Below are 18,954 nucleotides of genomic sequence, written 5' to 3'. Positions count from 1 at the left end.
GTCCGAAGAGTAAAGTAAGTAAATCTTACGCTTTGATGAAAATATTCGAGTCCAAGATACGTTTCTCTTGAAAATCAATATCGTTGCATTTTCACATTCGCAGCTTTATCAACTCGTATAAATCATGATGAGACTACAACCTCCCGATTCTGCCGATGTCGCAGAAGAGAAGAAGAAAGTCCGTGAAATCGTTATTTCCAATATCACCACATTTTTCGTAGCAATTGGCATTATAAGATTAGGTAAGACAATCGATTTTATAAGAAAGGTTGTATTTTCAGTATAACATAACAAACTCATGCAATTTGTTTGTACTTTCAGTCCCACATGCGATCAAATTATTCAGCGAGTAAAAAATACATTACAATAAACATCGTATATAAATAATGAAATAATTAAAACGTATTGTTAGTATGTAAAATTTTTATAAATGTTGTTAAATTCGATACCTCTCAGTCGTGTTTTGATTTATTATATTCAGACTCGTCGAAGGTAGTAGAAAAAAAAACATATTCGATCAACTTATAGCATATTATTCACAAGTAATACTCTAAACTGTTAAGTAAAAAGGTGAATAGAAAAACACATTTAAAAAACATTATGAACCACGGAAAAGCTTAATTTTAAATTGAAAGTGTATATCACAGCAGCGATTTATAATGTAGTATATGAAGTACATTAATTCGCAAGAAAGATAGTCCGGCTATCGAGTCATATTTTTCACAATCGGTGTTTTCTTCTTGATATTTTGCTTCCTTTTACGCAATAGACATATTTCTGTACACCATAGTATTATTGTAATTACGCCGAAACAATTTACAACGTGTAACCATCTGTTGTAATTTTTGCTATCGTCTTTAATTTTTCCTGCGATGAAAAAAAAAAACACATGAAAATTATCAAACATTGCCAAAGATATAATCGATACTCAGAAATAAGGTAAAAATAGAAACGAACCTAGTAAAGGTCCAAAAATGAGTAAAAGAACTCCATTCATGACCATTTGAAGACCGGTAGCTGATGCTAATTTATTCAAAGGTACGTAACCAGGTATAACAAGAGCTGTGTATACTGATCGAACCCCTTTAGAAATACCCAGTCCAATAGCTATCAGCATCATTAGAACAAATCCGTGAGAATATATCATGCCTGTGAAACAGTAAAATAATGGGATCGAATTACTTTCCGAGTTTCCGCACAAATGACGAAATAAATTGAATTGTTGCTATACTGACATGTTCGGATAATAATACCGCTCGATAATCCGATCAAATAAACTATCCTAACTTTAGATTTAACGTGATGACCAACAAAAGGAGACACTAATCTGGAAGCGATATCAGCTCCGGCTAAAACTGACATAAATATTGCGATTTGCTTGGTATCTAATCCGCGATCATCCAAGATAAAGGGCAACATCAAAGAGAACGACATTTCGCCAACATAAGCGATAGTTAATCCCATGGAAATATTCACGTAGAACGGATCTCTTAGCAGATCTAGATCAAAAAACTGTACTATTCTGGTTGAGAAAGAATCTCCTCTTTTTACTACGTCGTCCAAGCTGCGTAATGGAGGTCTACGAAAACAATAACAAAAAATTTATAGAACGAAAAGTATCGCAGTTGGATTAATTTAGGTGCTGAAAATTCACCTTTTTTCGTCATCTGCGTCGTCAACGGTGTTAATTTTATGATCAACGTTGATGGAGACTGATTCAGTTTTCATTAGTTTAGTATCCGGTGAAACTTCGTCATCTGCTTGATCATCGGTATTTTTCTTTTGTTCAGAAGCTAGAATTATACACATTGGTAATTAAAATTTGATAAGTAGGTAATTGCAAATGATTATTTTTTTTTTAAAATACCGTCTTTGTTTTCAGGAATCGCCTTGTCTTTTTCTCCTTTCTGTTCTGCAAAATTGAAAAATGTAAATTTAATTTAATTTCGTACGATTCAAATCAGTTAACGTCATTATTTTTTTTTTACTTACCATTAGGTGTCCTATTTCTATGCCATTTCACAGGCTGGAGCAGTAACGCCGCAGCTAGCGAATGTAACGAAACCGCCGAAAGAATTAAACCGCTTCCAGACACCCCAAATTCCCACAATAAGGCACTAACGAGCAGTGGCATAAAAATAGGTCCAATTCCAGTAAACGACATCGCGATACCAGTTGCCATACCACGTTTACTAACGAAATAGGTATTTAAAGCCAGATGAAACGCAGCCATCACCAGATCAGTGCCAATAGCTGTGGAATAAATTATCATTTCAGTATTTCAAGGTAAACTAAGTCGATGATTTTTCTGGGTTTTTTTCCATTTGAAAAGAAAAAAATACTTACAAACCAAAATACTAAAATAAACGAAAAACTGTATAAAAGTAGTCGATTGACTCGTCAATACGTTTCCAATAAATATAATTATCGAGCCCATAATCGCTACTTTTCGAAACCCGAAATTTCGCAGAATAGGACCGTTGAATATCGCTGAAAAAAAAAAAATCAGAAGTGCATAAGTAGGTATCATAATAATGGAAAATTAATCGTATTGGTGAGTTTTTTAGCGCTTGATTTCACGATGAATGAATTTTTTTCCTTATCTTTCATCTTGAGTTCTAAGACCTAACACCATTTTATCAGAGTAAAATGTCCTGATAATGAAATTTATATTCATAAAAAATACAGGTCAACTGAAAATGATCACGTAGACAGTTTCAAGAGTTGTATATGTACATATATGTTGTAAAACAATTTTCATTCGTGTTGCGAAAATTGTTTCGAATATTTAAGAATTGCATAACATTATTATTGATGCATTAATTACGTAGCCTATTACATGAATTAAAACTACGTCATAATTTCGCATTTGAATACAACTGTCTTATTACGCGTGGAAATACTCGTACATAAGCTTTCAACCTGTTTCGCAGATCATTGTTCGATGAAAGTGAAACGAATTCCTTCGAATTAAACTTCGGTTTGGAATTAATTTTAGGATCTGTGTGTTCAGTTTTTTTTTTTTTTTTTTTTTAATCAGATCATACTTGTAATTTGTAATTAAAAAAAAAAAAAAAAAAGAAAAATAGAAACACTGCTCTAATTTTAAATTTGAGTGTGAGTACCGAATCAATTCAAAAATCTGCTCAAATTTTCACCAGTTGAGCTTCTAAATTCATTTTTAATTTTTTCCTCGATGCTGTAAATAATTTTATGAATATCTGATCCTAAAATTAGATACAGGGTGTCCAGAAATATCGCGAACCCCTAAAAAAGTTCTCTGTTAAATATTTTGGTTGGTCACAGTGAATGATAAAAATGATAGCACATGATTGGTTGTTGAACTGGAGAGATAACATTCCACCAATCATATGTATCTATTTTCTATTTCACGTTGCCAACCTACATTTTTAATGAAAAACTTTTTTTGGGGTTTACAATTTATTTTATGGACACCCTGTACGTTAGAATCAAACTTCAAACGAGAATACTCGAATACCTATTTCTATTACTTATCTTATATGTTGATCGAATTACTCTCATCTTGTGTTGGTATTCAACTTACCAAATAACATTCCGAATGAACTGTTGACCATTACTATAATACTGATTTCTACGGCGCTCATTTCCAACTCTTTGAGCAAACGATCTTTGTACAACAACCCAAACACTTGTAGGATTGAAATAACTATCATCTAAGGAAACACAGAACGAGACACCATATTAAAATAAATACTCTATCGTACCAAATTAATCTCTAATTATACTCACATTATTTAAAGAATAGGCTATCACAACCCACCAGCCCCAGCCACCCTCTGGGGCATTGCTCTTGGCCACAGGATCATTAACCGGCATTATGCTGGGCACTTCTCATGAAACACCAGACTGGCATACGAATATAGAACCTTAAACTAAATATAATCAGTTCAGATAAAGAGACTGATTCACGTATGAAAAAATAACGCCAGACATTCGTAATATTTTTGAACGAGTATATAAAAAAACAGGTATGTTCGACTTCAAAGTCATAATTCAACGATTACATAACGAATAAACGATCACCGAAGGAGCACAATGCTGGCGTACCGATTCGACAATTAGTATGAGTCGAGCAATTGAACTTTTTACGTAGTACTAACAGGTTGTTGTAATAAATTGATAAAATTTGCGTATAAGAAAGGAATAAAAAAATTGAATTTACTGCATAAAACGCTCGACGACGAACGAGATAACGTAATCAAAACTCCTCTGTTGTTGTGGGTGAATAATGCTTGAAAATAGTCGAACATTAAATTACCACGTGGGTGTATTGTTTTCTTCTAAAACACTGGCAGAATGAAGCTGACAATCGAGGTTAAAATCCTCTAAATAGTTCTCTCGAGCTTGATAAAATTGTCAAATACTTCGATCCCATCTTAGAGACGAATTATTAATGAAATATTTAACCCATTTCCCTGTTTTTTTTTTACGTCGACGTTTGTCAAACCTGCGCTAGGTATCAGTAATTTTTTTCTTATCACTCAGGTTGTTGTGAGTCTGAGTGGAAATTGGAAATCTTCTACGTCGAAGAAAAACCGAAATCTAGACGATCTAGAAATGACTAAAAATTAATTCGTACGGTTTATTTCGATGACTCAAATCATAAATCTTACTTTTGCCCAGGAACCAGTATGTCTGACGACGGTAAAGAAGACACCGAACAGACGTTTTTCAACGTCATCGACAGCATCGAAGACCAGTTCGACGATTCCGACGATGAAGAACTACACGTTTCCAGCGATCACTCCAGCGTAACTTCGGAGCAAGTAAAACTCGTCTATACATCGAGTGATAGCGAAGATGATACGCAGAAGGATTTCAATCCCGAACGTATCAGTACATATTACCCTTTAGTCGACGAACCTCCTTGTATAATCGAACAAGAATGTAAAGACAGCGCCGAACCTGGCGAAGACACAAACGAATGTCAGGTTGTCGAACAACCCAAAGAATTAAACGAAAAGAGCCCTTTACCCGAAGGTTGGAAAGAGATATTCCACGAAAGCGGTGTACCTTTATACACACACATCGAAACAAACGTATGTTCTCTATCTCGACCTTATTTCATCGGTACAGGAAGTACGAAATCTCACATTCTACCCGAAACAGCTGTACCTTGCATGTACGAGAAAACCATACGAAATCCGGAATCGTTCGAAGAAGAAAATACCGAAGAAGTAGTCGAGGTTGCTAGTCGAAGCGATACGTTCACACGCCCGAAACAAGCTAGAATATCCAACTATTGCAAACGTTTGTTTCAATTCACCAAAATCAAGTACTTGAAGTTCCGTTCGTGGGACGTTCGTCGAACGTATCTACGTACTTTGAGAAACGAACGAAACCGTCGCAAACGTCCATTCTCCGATAAACTCATCACGTTTCCTATAGTCAAGAAAAACGAAGAAGGTAAAATAATATCGATTAAAAAATGGGTAATCAACCCTAGAGGTAAAAGCTACGTAGCTATATTACACGAGTATCTGCAACAGTCGTTGAAAACCCAACCGGTGTACGCTTTTAGCGAAGTAGACAATGCTAGAACACCCTACGCAGCTACGGTGATCGTAAACGGAGACGAATACGGTAGCGGAGTAGGTATGAGTAAACGAGAAGCTAAACTCGAAGCAGCCAAAGCCACCTTATTAGTACTTCTGCCAAAGATGAAAAAATCCATAATGAAAGTGTGCGAAAAACAAAAGAAAACTACCACCGAACGATCGGATTCCGAAGAAGAGCAAAATATCGCTTCGGTATTCGACGACATTGAAATAACCGATCCTAGAGTTAGCAAGTTATCAAAAAAGACGACCGAACCGACACCTTACGAATTGCTGATGAAATGCGTCCAGCGTAAATCTGATTCGCAATTGGTGCAGATAAATTATAACGTTGAATCGAACGAATACACGATGACTTTGGGTACTCATTCGGTCACAGTAAAATGTACGAATAAGAGAGACGGTAAACAGCAAGCTTCTCAGGCTCTTTTACAAGCTCTACATCCGTATATTAATAATTGGGGTTCGTTGCTTCGACTTTATTGTAATCGTACCACAGATCATTACCTACTCGGTCCTCGTAATACTACCGAAGATGCCGATATCGAAGAAACCAAGCATCGTTCGCCCAATACCAGTTTATTGAATACGTTACGAGAGAGAATGCTGAGATTATCGGAAAAAGAAAAACGACGTTCGAGTGCTCAATAAAGAAAAAATTAGTCACTGTTCAGATTTATTATTTATGTTTTTTCTTTTGTACATGGGTTTTTTTCTCGAATGATTATGATTTTTTTTTTAATGTATGCGATTCAGACAAATATAATACATTTTCTATTAATTTGTGACGGTGAGTTTTCTTTTTATTAAACAAATCAACAATGCAAACATCAATAAAAATATAGATTAATCGGCAGTGAGTGGCGCAACAATGAGCTTAGATTACTCCAACTTATATAAAAATCCAAAACAAAATATTCAAATCGAAATACTTAACGATTCGAAGGTTTGAAGATATGTAAAATTTATAGAAGACATTTTCAAATCCACTGGTTCTCAAATTTTCCCACCGAAAATATTTTTAAAACAGGAGAACGATACTATATAAAAAAAAAAAAAACTGAACCAAAGCTAAACATCTTTCAGGTTCACAAAATTTTATTACTAAAAAGATAAGATTATTTTACAAAAGGTAACTATATTCGTTCATCATTCTCTATATAGACTACACGTTGAAGCCACCCGCCGCTATTCAATACTTATAACCATAACATAAGTAAGCTAAAATTAAAACAAAGACAATGATTGTCAAATACTAATACTGGTTTCGTTTTGTAGTTAGATTATACGAAAAAAGAAAAAAAAACAAATACAAAACAATAAATAAAAAAATATTAGTATTTATAAGAAAACGATATGGCGATAGACACATTCTTCAACTACCTTTATAATTCGACTCGCGGTATCTACGTACATATTCCATTCATAGAACACCATAAAAGGAAAGAAAAAAGGAAAAATCCATTTATGATTGAAACAAGAAGAGATTCATCACACACCTAATCTTTATAACAAAATTACCATACCAGCAGGCGGTAAGAATCTTAAGGTTACAATAATTCTAAAAAATTAAAAAAAAAATCAATGCTGGATAACGAGTAACAGTTTAATTTAAGTAATACAAATTACTTATCACAATTATTTAAAAATGGAAAAAAAGTCAACAATCAAATAATAATTAAATATAAAAAAGTAAGAACAAGAAAACGCAAGTAAAATGCAATAATATTAAGTCACAATACGTACGTTTTAAACATTACAACTAGGCAAGTTTTTAATAAAAAAAAAAAAAAAAGTACAAAAAGAGATGTATTCAATCGCGGTAGGGAAATGACGAATTACTTCTTTCATTTAGTTCGAGTGTAAATCGGTGGTTTTCCGCTGATTAATTTCACGCCTGTGGAAAATAAAATTTGTAAAATGAGAATCGAATTGACATAATTGAAATTTCAGAAATTTGTATTGGTAGAAATCAAAATATAATATTAGAATGAAACACACCGCAAGAACCAACCCCCTCCCCCCCTCATATAAAATAAACCGTTGCAGAATTATGCAAAAGCGACCTTGTGACATATCAAAATAGGTTAAAATTTCGCGAGAAATTCAAATATATCAATAAAAATGTTTTTCAAGCGTTTTTGTAAGAATTTTGAGCGCCGAAACCGATTAGGATTCCTGGTATTTCAAGTAAAGGTGTTATAAAACCATACAAAAATGTCTATCAACATCAACACTTTTTTTGAGCAATTTTGAAGAATTCCAATCCCAAAATTGGATCATTATTTTTCGGATTAATAAAAAATGCCACCTGACTCATCAAAATTTGTTAAAATTTCTCGAGAAATTTGAATGTTTCACTGAAAACGTTTTATGAGCATTTTGAAAAAAAATTTTGAGCCCAAAATTGGTGAATAATTTTTGGGATTTTTGTAAAAAGTGTCAAAGACTTATCAAAATTGGTTTAAAAAATCTCAATCAATATTTTTTGAACACTTTTGATAGTTTTTGAGCACAAATTTGGTGCCATGAATTCTTGAATTAAGGTTCCATGCGACCTATCAAAATGGGTCACAATTTCAAGAGACAATTTGAAAATTTTTAATCAAAACTTTTTTTCACATTTTTGAAAAATTGCAATGCAGCTTTAAATTTGGTCAATTTTTTGAACCTATTGAAGATCAAACTGGGTTGAATTATATAAGAAAATTAATTATTCAAAATGTTTTGGAATTTTATTAAGAATAATGAAAAATTTCTGCAATAGGGAAAAAAACTTCCAAATTCACTCTATTTTGAGCTCAAAATTCCATGAAAAGCAGCTCAAAATAATTTTGATCAAAATTTTTGATTTTCTGCCGACATTTAAATCCATTTTAGAAGGTTACACGACATCTTTTTCAAAATTTTCGAACATCATGACTCAAGTTTACGCTTGTGTTGATAAAAATTTTCGTTTTTTTTGGTCGAAATTTTACTCTATTTTGATAGGTTGCATGGCACCTTTTTTCAAAAATCATGACTCAACTTTGGGCTCAAAATCATTCGAAAGATCCCAAAGAAAATGCTGATAGAAATAATTTCTAATTTTTATGGTTTTGATTTTGACTCTATTTTGGACTCAAAATTCTTCAAAAATGTCCCTAAAAAAATATTGATAGGAATTTTCAATTTTTTTAAATAGAATTTTAGAATCAACTGAGCTCAAAATTCTTCAAAATTCTCAACAAAAAAAAACATTTTTGTGGAAACACAAATTGAAATTCTCATATTTTATTTTAACTTATTTTGATCAGTCACATGACAATTTTACAAAAATCGTTAGCTTTTGAGCTAAAAAATACTTCAAAAAATTTTCAAAAAAAATTATGATGAAAATTTTTGACAATTTTCTTGGTTGATTCTCAAAATTATGACTCAACTTTGAGCTCAAAATCATTCAAAAAATCCCAAAGAAATTGTTGATAGAAATTTCCAGTTTTTATGGGTGTGATTTTGACTCAATTTTGGACTCAAAATTCTTCAAAAATGTCCCAAAAAAATATTTTTAGGAATTTTTTATTCTTTTTTTTTGATAGGATTTTAGAAACTACTGAGCTCTAAATTCTTCAAAATTCTCAAAAAAAAAACATTTTTGTGGAAACACAAATGGAAATTCTCATATTTTATTTTAACCCATTTTGACGTCACATGACAATTATACAAAAATCATTAGCTTTTGAGCTCAAAAATACTTCAAAAATTTTCAAAAAAAGTTATGATGAAAATTTTTGATTTTTTATGTTGATTCCAAAAATCTTGACTCAACTTTGGGCACAAAATCATTTAAAGATTCCAAAGAAAATGTTGATAGAAATTTCTCATTTTTATGGGTTTGATTATGACTCAATTTTGGACTCAAAATTCTTCAAAATTCTCTCAAAAAAAAAACATTTTCGTGGAAACACAAATGGAAATTCTCATATTTTATTTTAACCCATTTTGATTAGTCACATGACAATTTTACAAAAATCATTAGCTTTTGAGCTCGAAAATACATCAAAAATTCTCAAAAAAAGTAATGGTAAAAATTTGTGATTTTTTCGGTTGATTCCTAAAATCATGACTCAACTTTGGGCTCAAAATCATTCAAAAAATCCCAAAGAAAATGTGGACAGAAATTTCTAATTTTTATGGGTTTGATTTTGACTTAATTTTGGACTCAAAATTCTTCAAAATTCTCAAAAAAACATTTATAGGAATTTTTCATTCTTTTTTTTTGGTAGAATTTTAGAAGCTACTGAGCTCAAAATTCTTCAAAATTCTCAAAAAAAAAAAAATTTCGTGGAAACACAAAATGGAAATTCTCATAGGTATTTCATTTCAACCCATTTTGATTAGTCACATGATAATTTTAAAAAAATCATTAGCTTTTGAGCTCAAAAATAGTAATCATAAAAATTTTCAATTTTTTTTATTGATTACTAGAAACTACCCAGAAAATTAACTCAATTTTGAGCTCGCAATTCTTCAAAATTGCCCAAAAAACATTTTCGTCAAAATAAGAAATTTTTTTGCAAAATTCTTAACTCATTTTGATCAATCTCATGACAATTTTTCAAAAACCGAACTCTAAATTTGGCTCAAAATTCTTCAAAAATGCTTATAAAAAGTGTTGATAGAATTTTTGATTTTTTTTTTGATCGATTTCTAAAAATTATTATGACTAGGTAGTAGGTATTTAAAAAATTGATACAATTTTGAGCTGAAAATTCGTCAAACTTGCTCAAAAGACATTTTCGTCACAATAATTGAATTTCTCGAAAAATGTCCACTCATTTTGATCAGACACGTGACAATTTTTCAAAAGTCATACCTCAATTTCAGACTCAATATTCTTCAAAACGTGCTCAAAAAAATGTTAGCAGTAAAAATTATCTTCAAAATACCTAATTAATTTTTTGTCAAAATTTTAACCAATTTTATTTAGCTTCGTGACAATTTCTTCAAAAATAGTGTAAAACATAACCCAATTTTACCCTAAAAATTCTTCCAACGTGCTCAAAACAGTGTTGATAGAAATTTTTGATTTTTAAAAATTAATTATCAAAAAATGGACTTAATTTTGAGCTTTAAATTTTTCAAAGCTGATGAAAACATTTTCCCCAAAAAAACAGTCACGTGAATTACCTTTAAAAATTTTGGACCAATTTTGAGATCAAAGTTCTTCAAAAATGATCAAAAAACATTTTCGTTGAAATATTTGAATTTCTCGCGAAATTTCAACCCTTTTTGATAGGTCGCAAGGTCACTTTTGAATGATTCTATAATAGTTCATTTTTACTTGAAATTAGAGAGGAACCAGACTTTGAATTTGAAATTCAACTGCGCCTTATTGTGGAAAATTGGGATTTTTATAGGCTCCATCCTTTTATTCTACAACTGCGACAAATTCCAAATATCTACGTTTGTTGTTTTTTTTTGACATTTCAGATATTTTATATCTACAAAAAGTCACTGATTTTTTTAGGGCTTTAGAAATTCAAAAAATCCAATGGATTTTTAGATCAATGCAGCAAAAAATCAAAAATATTCTACCCAACAAATTTTCAAATCCCGAGTTTCGTTTTATAAAAACCATTTTCAAGGTCACAATGTTGGCGAAAATTGATCTTTCGAAATTCAGAAGTTTAATAATATGCTTTTGGATGGCTTCACTAAGCTGCTTGCCAAGTTCGAAAAAATTAGTTGATCGAAAAATTGTAAAGACAGGAAGAACGTATATACATAGATAAGAAAACAATTTTCTTTGACTCATCATCTTTAACCAGAACCCAACGAGTATCAGCATAAAGTTGACGTAATTTATGCGTAATTTATACCTAAACCCTGCCATTTCTGCTCTAGTTTTTACATCGATAAAATTTACCCATTTTACGTACTTCTCAACTGCGTGATGTAATTTCTAATATTACTCGATTCGTCCGGTTCGAAGGCAGCATGCTGCATAAGGTTTACACGTACAGATAAATCTTCAACATCTGCGGGGAAAAAAAGTAATTCAATGTAATTCTTTCATAAAACATAATTTTAATACGCTTATAATCTATAAAAAAAGAAGTAATTCCGTTTTCATCACACTGTTTCTCAAGTCATTTGAAGTTAATCAAATCGTGACAAAATCACCATTGATATTCACAACGGATGAATACGTATTCGTATAATTTATCGCGGGCTATAATGTGATTCTCAACTAAATTAACTATGAAGAAAAACAAATTTTTCGAACGCATTCTAGGAAACGTCGATAAAAAGAAATTTTCGCTAATTTCAAATCATTAAATAGACAAGCATTGCTCAATATATGTACTAATCAACCGCGTAACTATCAACTCTAAAGAATTTCATTCCCAACACGTGGCTATCTAATCGGTGTGAAAAAAATTAACGCCTATCTCTTGTACAAAACCACAACGATGATGCCATTTTTCACGGTACTATTCACCTTCATCACATTCACATAAACATAAAATAGACAAAAATCTACTAAAAAAAATCATTCGAGTTTTGAAAACCTGTATACCTATCTAAACGAGCGGAATATAATGAATGACGCAAATTCGACAAAAAAAACAACCTAATTACAACCAGCTAAACAAACCAATAAATAGGAAGACAAAAAATGTGCGAGCAAACTCGTCTGAATATTGGCCCTATTAATAAACTCATTCAATACGCCTAATTACAACAGGAAACAACTCATCCATCCATTTTCGTATTTCAACTACCGTATTATTATGTACCTGCTATAAAGGTAGTCTTGGAATGTTGTCTTTTTCTCATGTAAATGCATACGTAAGCGCTAATAACGATGAAAAACAGCAAGCAAGCGGACATGGCTGCGACCAAAATCAGTATCTGCCAGTTTACCGAAGATTCTACGAATGGCTCAGCGATGATATCGTTGCTGGGTATGTCCATATTGAACGGTCTCTCCGCGTAATCGCTTTCCTGTAGATCATAATCGTCGTCCATTTCGAAATCTTGTTTTTCAACGCTGGCAGAATTATTATTGGATAAGATATCGTTATAGTTCAGGGGCTCGTCGTCGTCTTCATCGTCACTATCGTCTTCGGCGTCTTCATCTTCGTCATCTTCATCTTCTCCGTTCTCGTCGTCGTCTTCGTCATCATCGTCGTCGTCATTTTCAGCACCGTCTATATCGTCCAAATTTCTCAATTCTGGGTAATCTTCTTGGGTATTCGTTTCAATGGAATGATTCTGTACGTTGGAATGTTTCTCGTCTAACACCACCGACGTTGAGTTTAGAAGTTTACTCATTTCTTTGGCGTATTCTTCGTCGGTTAGCTTTTCTCCAGAGCTGAAGAAAGTAGACCCTTTCTTGTTTATCGCCGGCTCTGCCGCCAAATCGAAGTAGACTGTATGGTTAACTATATGAGGATGGGATAGCTGCAACCATCGTCCATCCTTGGATTTCTCTTCTTCGCCGATTTTGAATTTAGTATCGCCGATTTTTAACAAGTGATCGTTCATTTTTACAGTGCTTTCTTTGAGTTTGAATTTTTTCAGTTTCTTCATCAAAGTATCAGGATCTACGACGGTTACTTCGTCATTGTTGAGAAGATCCGGATACAAGGTCTGGATCGGTTTCGGAGATGCAGAGCTGGAAGAATCTTTCTTGGAAGGTTTCTTCTCCGTTGGAAGATTAGAAGAAGTAGAATTTATCGCAGCTGTACTGGTATTATTATCTTCATCGGGATATTCATCGTCGTCGTCGGCGTCGTCGTCGTCGTAATAATAATAATTAGAAGCATCCATCGATGCTTCGTTTATAGATTCAACCGGGTTGGAAAGTTTTCTCAGTATTTCGGTGATATTATCTTTGGATAGCTCGGCTTCGGTTTGGATGGTTAGATACTGGTTGGAGATATCATTTTTATACTTCGATTTAACCTTGATCCCAGGTAAATCTATATTCAAATCGGAAATTGATCCACATATCGTATCTTCGAACGAGGTACATTGCCGTAGAACGATATTTTTATCCGTTTGTTTGCATACGGTGCAGTCGACACATACTCCCGAGGCGTTCAAAAACTGTCGTTCGGGGCAAACTGGACTTAAAGCAGCCACACACAAATTCAGTCTCAATACATGAAACACCTACAACACAGCAAAAGCAACGTGACTATATTCTAAAGCGAAAAATCCAAATACATAATATAAAGCTGACACTCTCACAAATTAAATATTTTTCAGGCGATTCGAAGCCACTCAAGCGTAGCTAATTTTTACCATTTTTGGACAGTTTTTTAAACGTCTAAATTGTCGAGCTTAAAACACACATTCGTGTTGGTCGATCAGTGCGATAAAATACTTACCAAAAAAATTACTGTATACCAATTCATGCTGGGTTTATACTTGTATAGTCATTCTGCGAAACATCAAGTATCGATTTGTTTGTAATTCACTGTAGAATTTCTGTAAAAATACAAACGTTGAAAAACACATTAGAAAACGCACTTTTTTCCGAAAAAATGTACAAACGCTCCATCACCTGTGGCAGTGATGCGGATTTGTGATTTTACGAATAACTAAAGCTAGAGCTAGAGCTGTACGAAATGTAAATAAAAGTGAAACATTACCATTTATCTGCACTTGAGCACAATTATCGCTGAACGCTGATTACTAGCAGTCTGCAGCTTCACGACTATCGTCTAATCAAATTGAATTGAAATCAATTTCATTTCAAAAAATAATAATCGAATCGAGCTTTTGGAGTTACCTGTTTTCACGTTGTTTTCGCTAGCGATGGGAAATGCGCCCGCACTTTGTTTTGCGTGCGCGCACGTGCGCATGCGCGCATGTGCTCCAGATTTCTAAATTTTTTATGTAAAAAATCAAAAATGCAACTTTGTTGATTGTTCGCGGTTGCTGGTGAACTTGAATGTGGTCTCAAATTAAAGATAGCGAAATTCCCTATCGATTGATGTATATAATTTTTATCATTTCGCGTAAAAATAATGGTTTTATAAATACTTTTATCCATTGTTTCTTCATAATGTCAACTTTGAACTAGAAATGAAATACTCGAAATTTTGATCGAACACAGCTGGTATTTTATTATTATTGCAAGTGAAATGCGAAGTGAAAAATGAATTCGATGTTCAAAAGCGTAATTCATCACTGGTAATCATCAGAAAAGAAAATACCTAGGCCTAACTTCAAATAAATGATTGATTTTGCGATTGATTGATTATTCATTGTATTCCAATACTCGAATATAATTACTTGAGAAACAAACACCATGAAACTAGTCAAAGTAGGGTGATAGGGAGAGGGACAAGTGACATATAGTCTATTAAGTATATTTGACGTGGGTTTCAATGGTTTCAACTCTCAAATAATATTTTAGTTTCGTGAGATAATAATTTCATCGTGTGAAATCTAATTAAGCCTGCTAATTTATTCACGCTTCAAGCTTTTCTTAGAGTATCAAGGCACAATAGAAATTCTTCTTAGGTATTTGATACTTTGAGCGTGTGTAGAAGGATATTCGGGAAGTACAAGGATCACAAGGATTAATTTAACGAATTTCAACGATTTACTATGGTTATCGTGATCTTAATTGAATTTAACTACCGAAAATTTTTCTTAAAAACAGCGAATTTACGTATCGAATACACGGAAGTCGAATTATTTGCATAATCGAAAATTTGCAGGCAGAAAATTTTGCATTTTCGTGGAGTTTTTCAGCATTTTGGAGTTGAAAGTTGAACTGAATTTCACAGTTGAAAAGGATTGGAATATGCATGCGATCGTGTGGATGGACGATATATTTATACGTTATGATTTTTGATTTAATTTTACGTTGATTTTAATTGAATTTAAATTTCAAAAAAAAAATTGTATCTAAAAAATTTGAAGTTTACGTTTAATTTTGAATCGAAAATTTGAAATTGCCTGGTGCTTTTTTTTTCAAAATCGCGTTGTTTTTTTTTCAAAATCTCGCGTTGTGCTTTTTTTTAAAGATTGCATTGTGCTTTTTCCCTCCCAAATTGTGTAGTGTTTTTTTTTGAAATCGTGTAGTGCTTTTTTTTCGAAATTGCGTTGTGCTTTTTTTTCAAAATTGCGTTGTGCTTTTTTTCAAAATTGGGTAGTTTTTTTTCAAAATCCTGTAGTGCTTTTTTTTGAAATCGTGTTGTGCTTTTTTTCGAAATCGGGTTGTGCTTTTTTTTGAGAGCGCGTTGTGCTTTTCGGTCAATATTGTGTTGTGCTTTTTTTTTTTCAAAATCTCACATTGTGCTTATTTTTTGAATTCGTGTTGTGCTTTTTTTTCAAGATTGTGTTGTCCTTTTTTTTCCAAAATTGTGTAGTGTTTTTTTTTCAAAATTCTGCAGTGCTTTTTTTTTTGAAATCGCGTAGTGCTTTTTTTTTGAAAATCGCGTGGTGCTTTTTTTTGAAATCGTGTTGTGCTTTTTTTTTAAAAATCACATTGTGCTTTTTTTCAAAATCTCGCGTTGTGCATTTTGTTTCAAAATCTCGCATTGTGCATTTTGTTTCAAAATTTTGCGTTGTGTTTCTTTTTTCAAAATTGTGTTGTGCTTTTTTTCGAAATCAAGTTGTGCTTTTTTTTTGAAATAGCGTTGTGCTTTTTTTTTTGAAATCCCGTTGTGCTTTTTTTTGAGAGTGCGTTGTGCTTTTTGGTTGATATCGCGTTGTGCTTTTTTTTTCAAAAACTCGCGTTGTGCTTTTTTTTGAATTCGCGTTGTCCTTTTTTGTTCAAGATTGCGTTGTGCTTTTTTTCCAAAATTGCGTAGTGTTTTTTTTTCAAAATCCTGTAGTGCTTTTTTTTTTGAAATCCCATTGTGCTTTTTTTTTCAAAATCGCATTGTGCTTTTTTTTAAAAATCTCGCGTTGTGCATTTTGTTTCAAAATCTCGCGTTGTGCATTTTGTTTCAAAATCTCGCGTTGTGCTTCTTTTTTCAAAATTGTATTGTGCTTTGTTTTCCAAAATTGCGTAGTGCTTTTTTTTGAAATCTAGCTGTGCTTTTTTTTGAAATCACGTTGTGCTTTTTTCCAAGAGCGCGTTGTGCTTTTTGGTCGATATCGCATTGTGCTTTTTTTTCAAAATCTCGCGTTGTGCTTTTTTCAAAATCTCGCGTTGTGCTTTTTTTTGAATTCGCGTTGTGCTTTTTTTTCAAGATTGTGTAGTGTTTTTTTTCAAAATCCTGTAGTGCTTTTTTTTTGAAATCCCGTTGTGCTTTTTTTTCAAAATCGCATTGTGCTTTTTTTAAAAAATCTTGTGTTGTGCATTTTGTTTCAAAATCTTGCGTTGTGCTTCTTTTTTCAAAATTGTGTTTTGCTTTTTTTTCCAAAATTGCGTAGTGTTTTTTTTTCAAAATCGTATAGTGCTTTTTTTGAAATCGCGTTGTGCTTTTTTTTCGAAATCGCGTAGTACTTTTTTTCGAAATCGGGTTGTGATTTTTTTTCGAGAGCGCGTTGTGCTTTTTGGGCGATATCCCGTTGTGCTTTTTTTTTTGAGAGCGCGTTGTGCTTTTTGGTCAATATTGTGTTGTGCTTTTTTTTTCAAGATTGCGTTGTGCTTTTTTTCCCAAAATTGCGTAGTGTTTTTTTTCAAAATCCTGCAGTGCTTTTTTTTTGAAATCGTGTTGTGCTTTTTTTTCAAAATCACATTGTGCTTTTTTTTCAAAATCTCGCGTTGTGCATTTTGTTTCAAAATTTCGCGTTGTGTTTCTTTTTTCAAAATTGTGTTGTGCTTTTTTTCGAAATCAAGTTGTGCTTTTTTTGAAATCGCATTGTGCTTTTTTTTCGAAATCACGTAGTGCTTTTTTTCAAAATCGCGTTTTGCTTTTTTTGAGAGCGCGTTGTGCTTTTTGGTCAATATTGTGTTGTGCTTTTTTTTCAAAATCTCACATTGTGCTTTTTTTTGAATTCGCGTTGTGCTTTTTTTTCGAAATCATGTTGTGCTTTTTTTCAAGGTCGCATTGTGCTTATTTTTTCAAAATCGCGTTTTTTCAAAGTTTTGCTTTTATTTTAAAATCATGTTCTGCTTTTGAAATCCAAATCTCGTTGTTTTCAAAATTGTGTTGTGCTTTCTCTCAAAATCTCGTTCTGTTTTTTTTCGAAATCGCATTGTGCTTCTTTTTCAAAATTGCGTTGTGCTGTTTTTTCAGAATCTCGTTGTCTTTTTTTTTGCCAAAATTGTGTTGTTTGTTTTCGAAATTGTGTTTTGCTTCTTTTCCGAGATTGCATTGTGTGCTTCTATTTGAAAATTGTGTTGTGCTTTTTTGAAATTCGTTGTGTGTGTGCTTTTTTTGTGGGTTGTCCTTTTTTTTCAAAATTGCGTCGTGCTTTTATTCGAAGTTGTGCTTTTTTTGAAATATCATTGTGCTTCTGTTTCAAAATCGCGTTGTGCTGTTTTTTCAAAATTGCGTTGTGCTTTCTTTTCAAAAATTGCATTGTTTTTTTGAAATCGTGTTGTGCTTTCCTAAAGAAATAGGCTATACGCACCCTGTTACAGCTGCGTATTACGTAGTTTGAATTGTTTACGTTAATTTCAAGATTTGTAATACTTTTTATCAATTTCGAAAGCAAAATTTTTTTTTGACATTTTTTTTATGCTGGGCGTGTATAATTGCCAGGATTTTTACGCCCAGTTTCGAGGGGTTAGTCTAGATGTGGTTTGAATGATTGATTTCTTTGATGTATTTAAGAATGTTTTCCATCTGCTTGATATTGTCAGGAATTGTAGGGTTGAGGTCTTAAATGTTTAGGGATTGACGTTTTGTTTTGAGGAAGGGACAATAGAATAGAAGGTGTTGAGTGGAGATTATTTCAGAATTACAGAATTGGCAGGTGGGTTTGGGAGCTTTGGTGTACAATGGCTGTGGGTTCATTTAGTATGACCTCTTCTAAGGCGGGTGATTATAATTTCTTCTGATCTATTTAGTTGACTAAGGTGCTTCCAAGGGAGGATTGATTTTTTATGGGTAAATAGTTTGTGATTTGTTTTTGAGTTCCATAGGTTTTGCCAATTGGAGTTTTGGGGATGATTTTTAGAATGTTAATAACGTCATCATGGGTCACAGAGAAAATTTTAGAGGGGGTAACAGCTGTTTTAGCTGATTCATCTACTGCCTGATTTCCTTCAATGCCTACATGACTTAGGACAAACATAAATTTAATAATTTTGTCAGTAGTCTGAAGTTTATAAATGATTTGATGGATCTTATGAACAAGTTGATGTTCAGAAAATTTGTTTTGGATTGATAAAAGAGCAGAGAGTGAGTCTGACTGAATCAGGAATTTTTTGTTTGGGCTTTTCGAAGTA

General features: G+C 32.7%; 3 protein-coding genes across 3 annotated transcripts; 1 reads left to right on the top strand and 2 right to left on the bottom strand.

Annotated features, from left to right (window-relative positions):
- Positions 1 to 255: 255 nt before the first annotated feature.
- LOC135849744 (monocarboxylate transporter 5-like) lies at positions 256 to 4,189 on the bottom strand. The gene is made up of 9 exons (XM_065370303.1): positions 3,772 to 4,189; positions 3,566 to 3,695; positions 2,347 to 2,490; positions 1,993 to 2,253; positions 1,868 to 1,912; positions 1,655 to 1,793; positions 1,236 to 1,579; positions 958 to 1,149; positions 256 to 867 (listed from the first exon to the last, which is right to left on the bottom strand). Exons 1-9 carry the CDS (start codon positions 3,856 to 3,858, stop codon positions 704 to 706), a joined length of 1,506 nt encoding a protein of 501 aa, XP_065226375.1. The 5' UTR covers positions 3,859 to 4,189; the 3' UTR covers positions 256 to 703.
- Positions 4,190 to 4,419: 230 nt separating this feature from the next.
- LOC135849741 (microprocessor complex subunit DGCR8-like) lies at positions 4,420 to 6,381 on the top strand. Its single transcript, XM_065370301.1, has one exon. The coding sequence runs from the start codon at positions 4,674 to 4,676 to the stop codon at positions 6,249 to 6,251; it is 1,578 nt and encodes a 525-aa protein (XP_065226373.1). The 5' UTR covers positions 4,420 to 4,673; the 3' UTR covers positions 6,252 to 6,381.
- LOC135849742 (protein PFC0760c-like) lies at positions 6,260 to 14,397 on the bottom strand. Its single transcript, XM_065370302.1, has 5 exons — positions 14,246 to 14,397; positions 13,982 to 14,081; positions 12,383 to 13,763; positions 11,522 to 11,620; positions 6,260 to 7,497 (listed from the first exon to the last, which is right to left on the bottom strand). Exons 2-5 carry the CDS (start codon positions 14,006 to 14,008, stop codon positions 7,448 to 7,450), a joined length of 1,557 nt encoding a protein of 518 aa, XP_065226374.1. The 5' UTR covers positions 14,009 to 14,081; positions 14,246 to 14,397; the 3' UTR covers positions 6,260 to 7,447.
- Positions 14,398 to 18,954: the final 4,557 nt, after the last annotated feature.

This window comes from Planococcus citri, chromosome 1 (assembly GCF_950023065.1).
Source record: "Planococcus citri chromosome 1, ihPlaCitr1.1, whole genome shotgun sequence".
NCBI lineage: Eukaryota > Metazoa > Arthropoda > Insecta > Hemiptera > Pseudococcidae > Planococcus > Planococcus citri.
The sequence above is the reverse complement of the archived record's forward strand: the minus strand, read 5'-3'. Positions and strand labels throughout refer to the sequence as shown.

Bases quoted from the DNA above. Each gene is read 5' to 3' on its own strand.
- LOC135849744 (XM_065370303.1), bottom strand. From the start codon at position 3,858: ATGCCGGTTAATGATCCTGTGGCCAAGAGCAATGCCCCAGAGGGTGGC. The intron at 1,913-1,992 runs GTAAGTAAAAAA...TCAATTTTGCAG, and splicing joins TAGAAATAGGACACCTAATG to AACAGAAAGGAGAAAAAGAC. The intron at 1,580-1,654 runs GTGAATTTTCAG...TTGTTTTCGTAG, and splicing joins GACGCAGATGACGAAAAAAG to ACCTCCATTACGCAGCTTGG.
- LOC135849741 (XM_065370301.1), top strand. From the start codon at position 4,674: ATGTCTGACGACGGTAAAGAAGACACCGAACAGACGTTTTTCAACGTC.
- LOC135849742 (XM_065370302.1), bottom strand. From the start codon at position 14,008: ATGAATTGGTATACAGTAATTTTTTTG. The intron at 13,764-13,981 runs GTAAGTATTTTA...GCTGTGTTGTAG, and splicing joins GGTATACAGTAATTTTTTTG to GTGTTTCATGTATTGAGACT. The intron at 7,498-11,521 runs GTACGTAAAATG...TATTTTCCACAG, and splicing joins TTACATCACGCAGTTGAGAA to GCGTGAAATTAATCAGCGGA.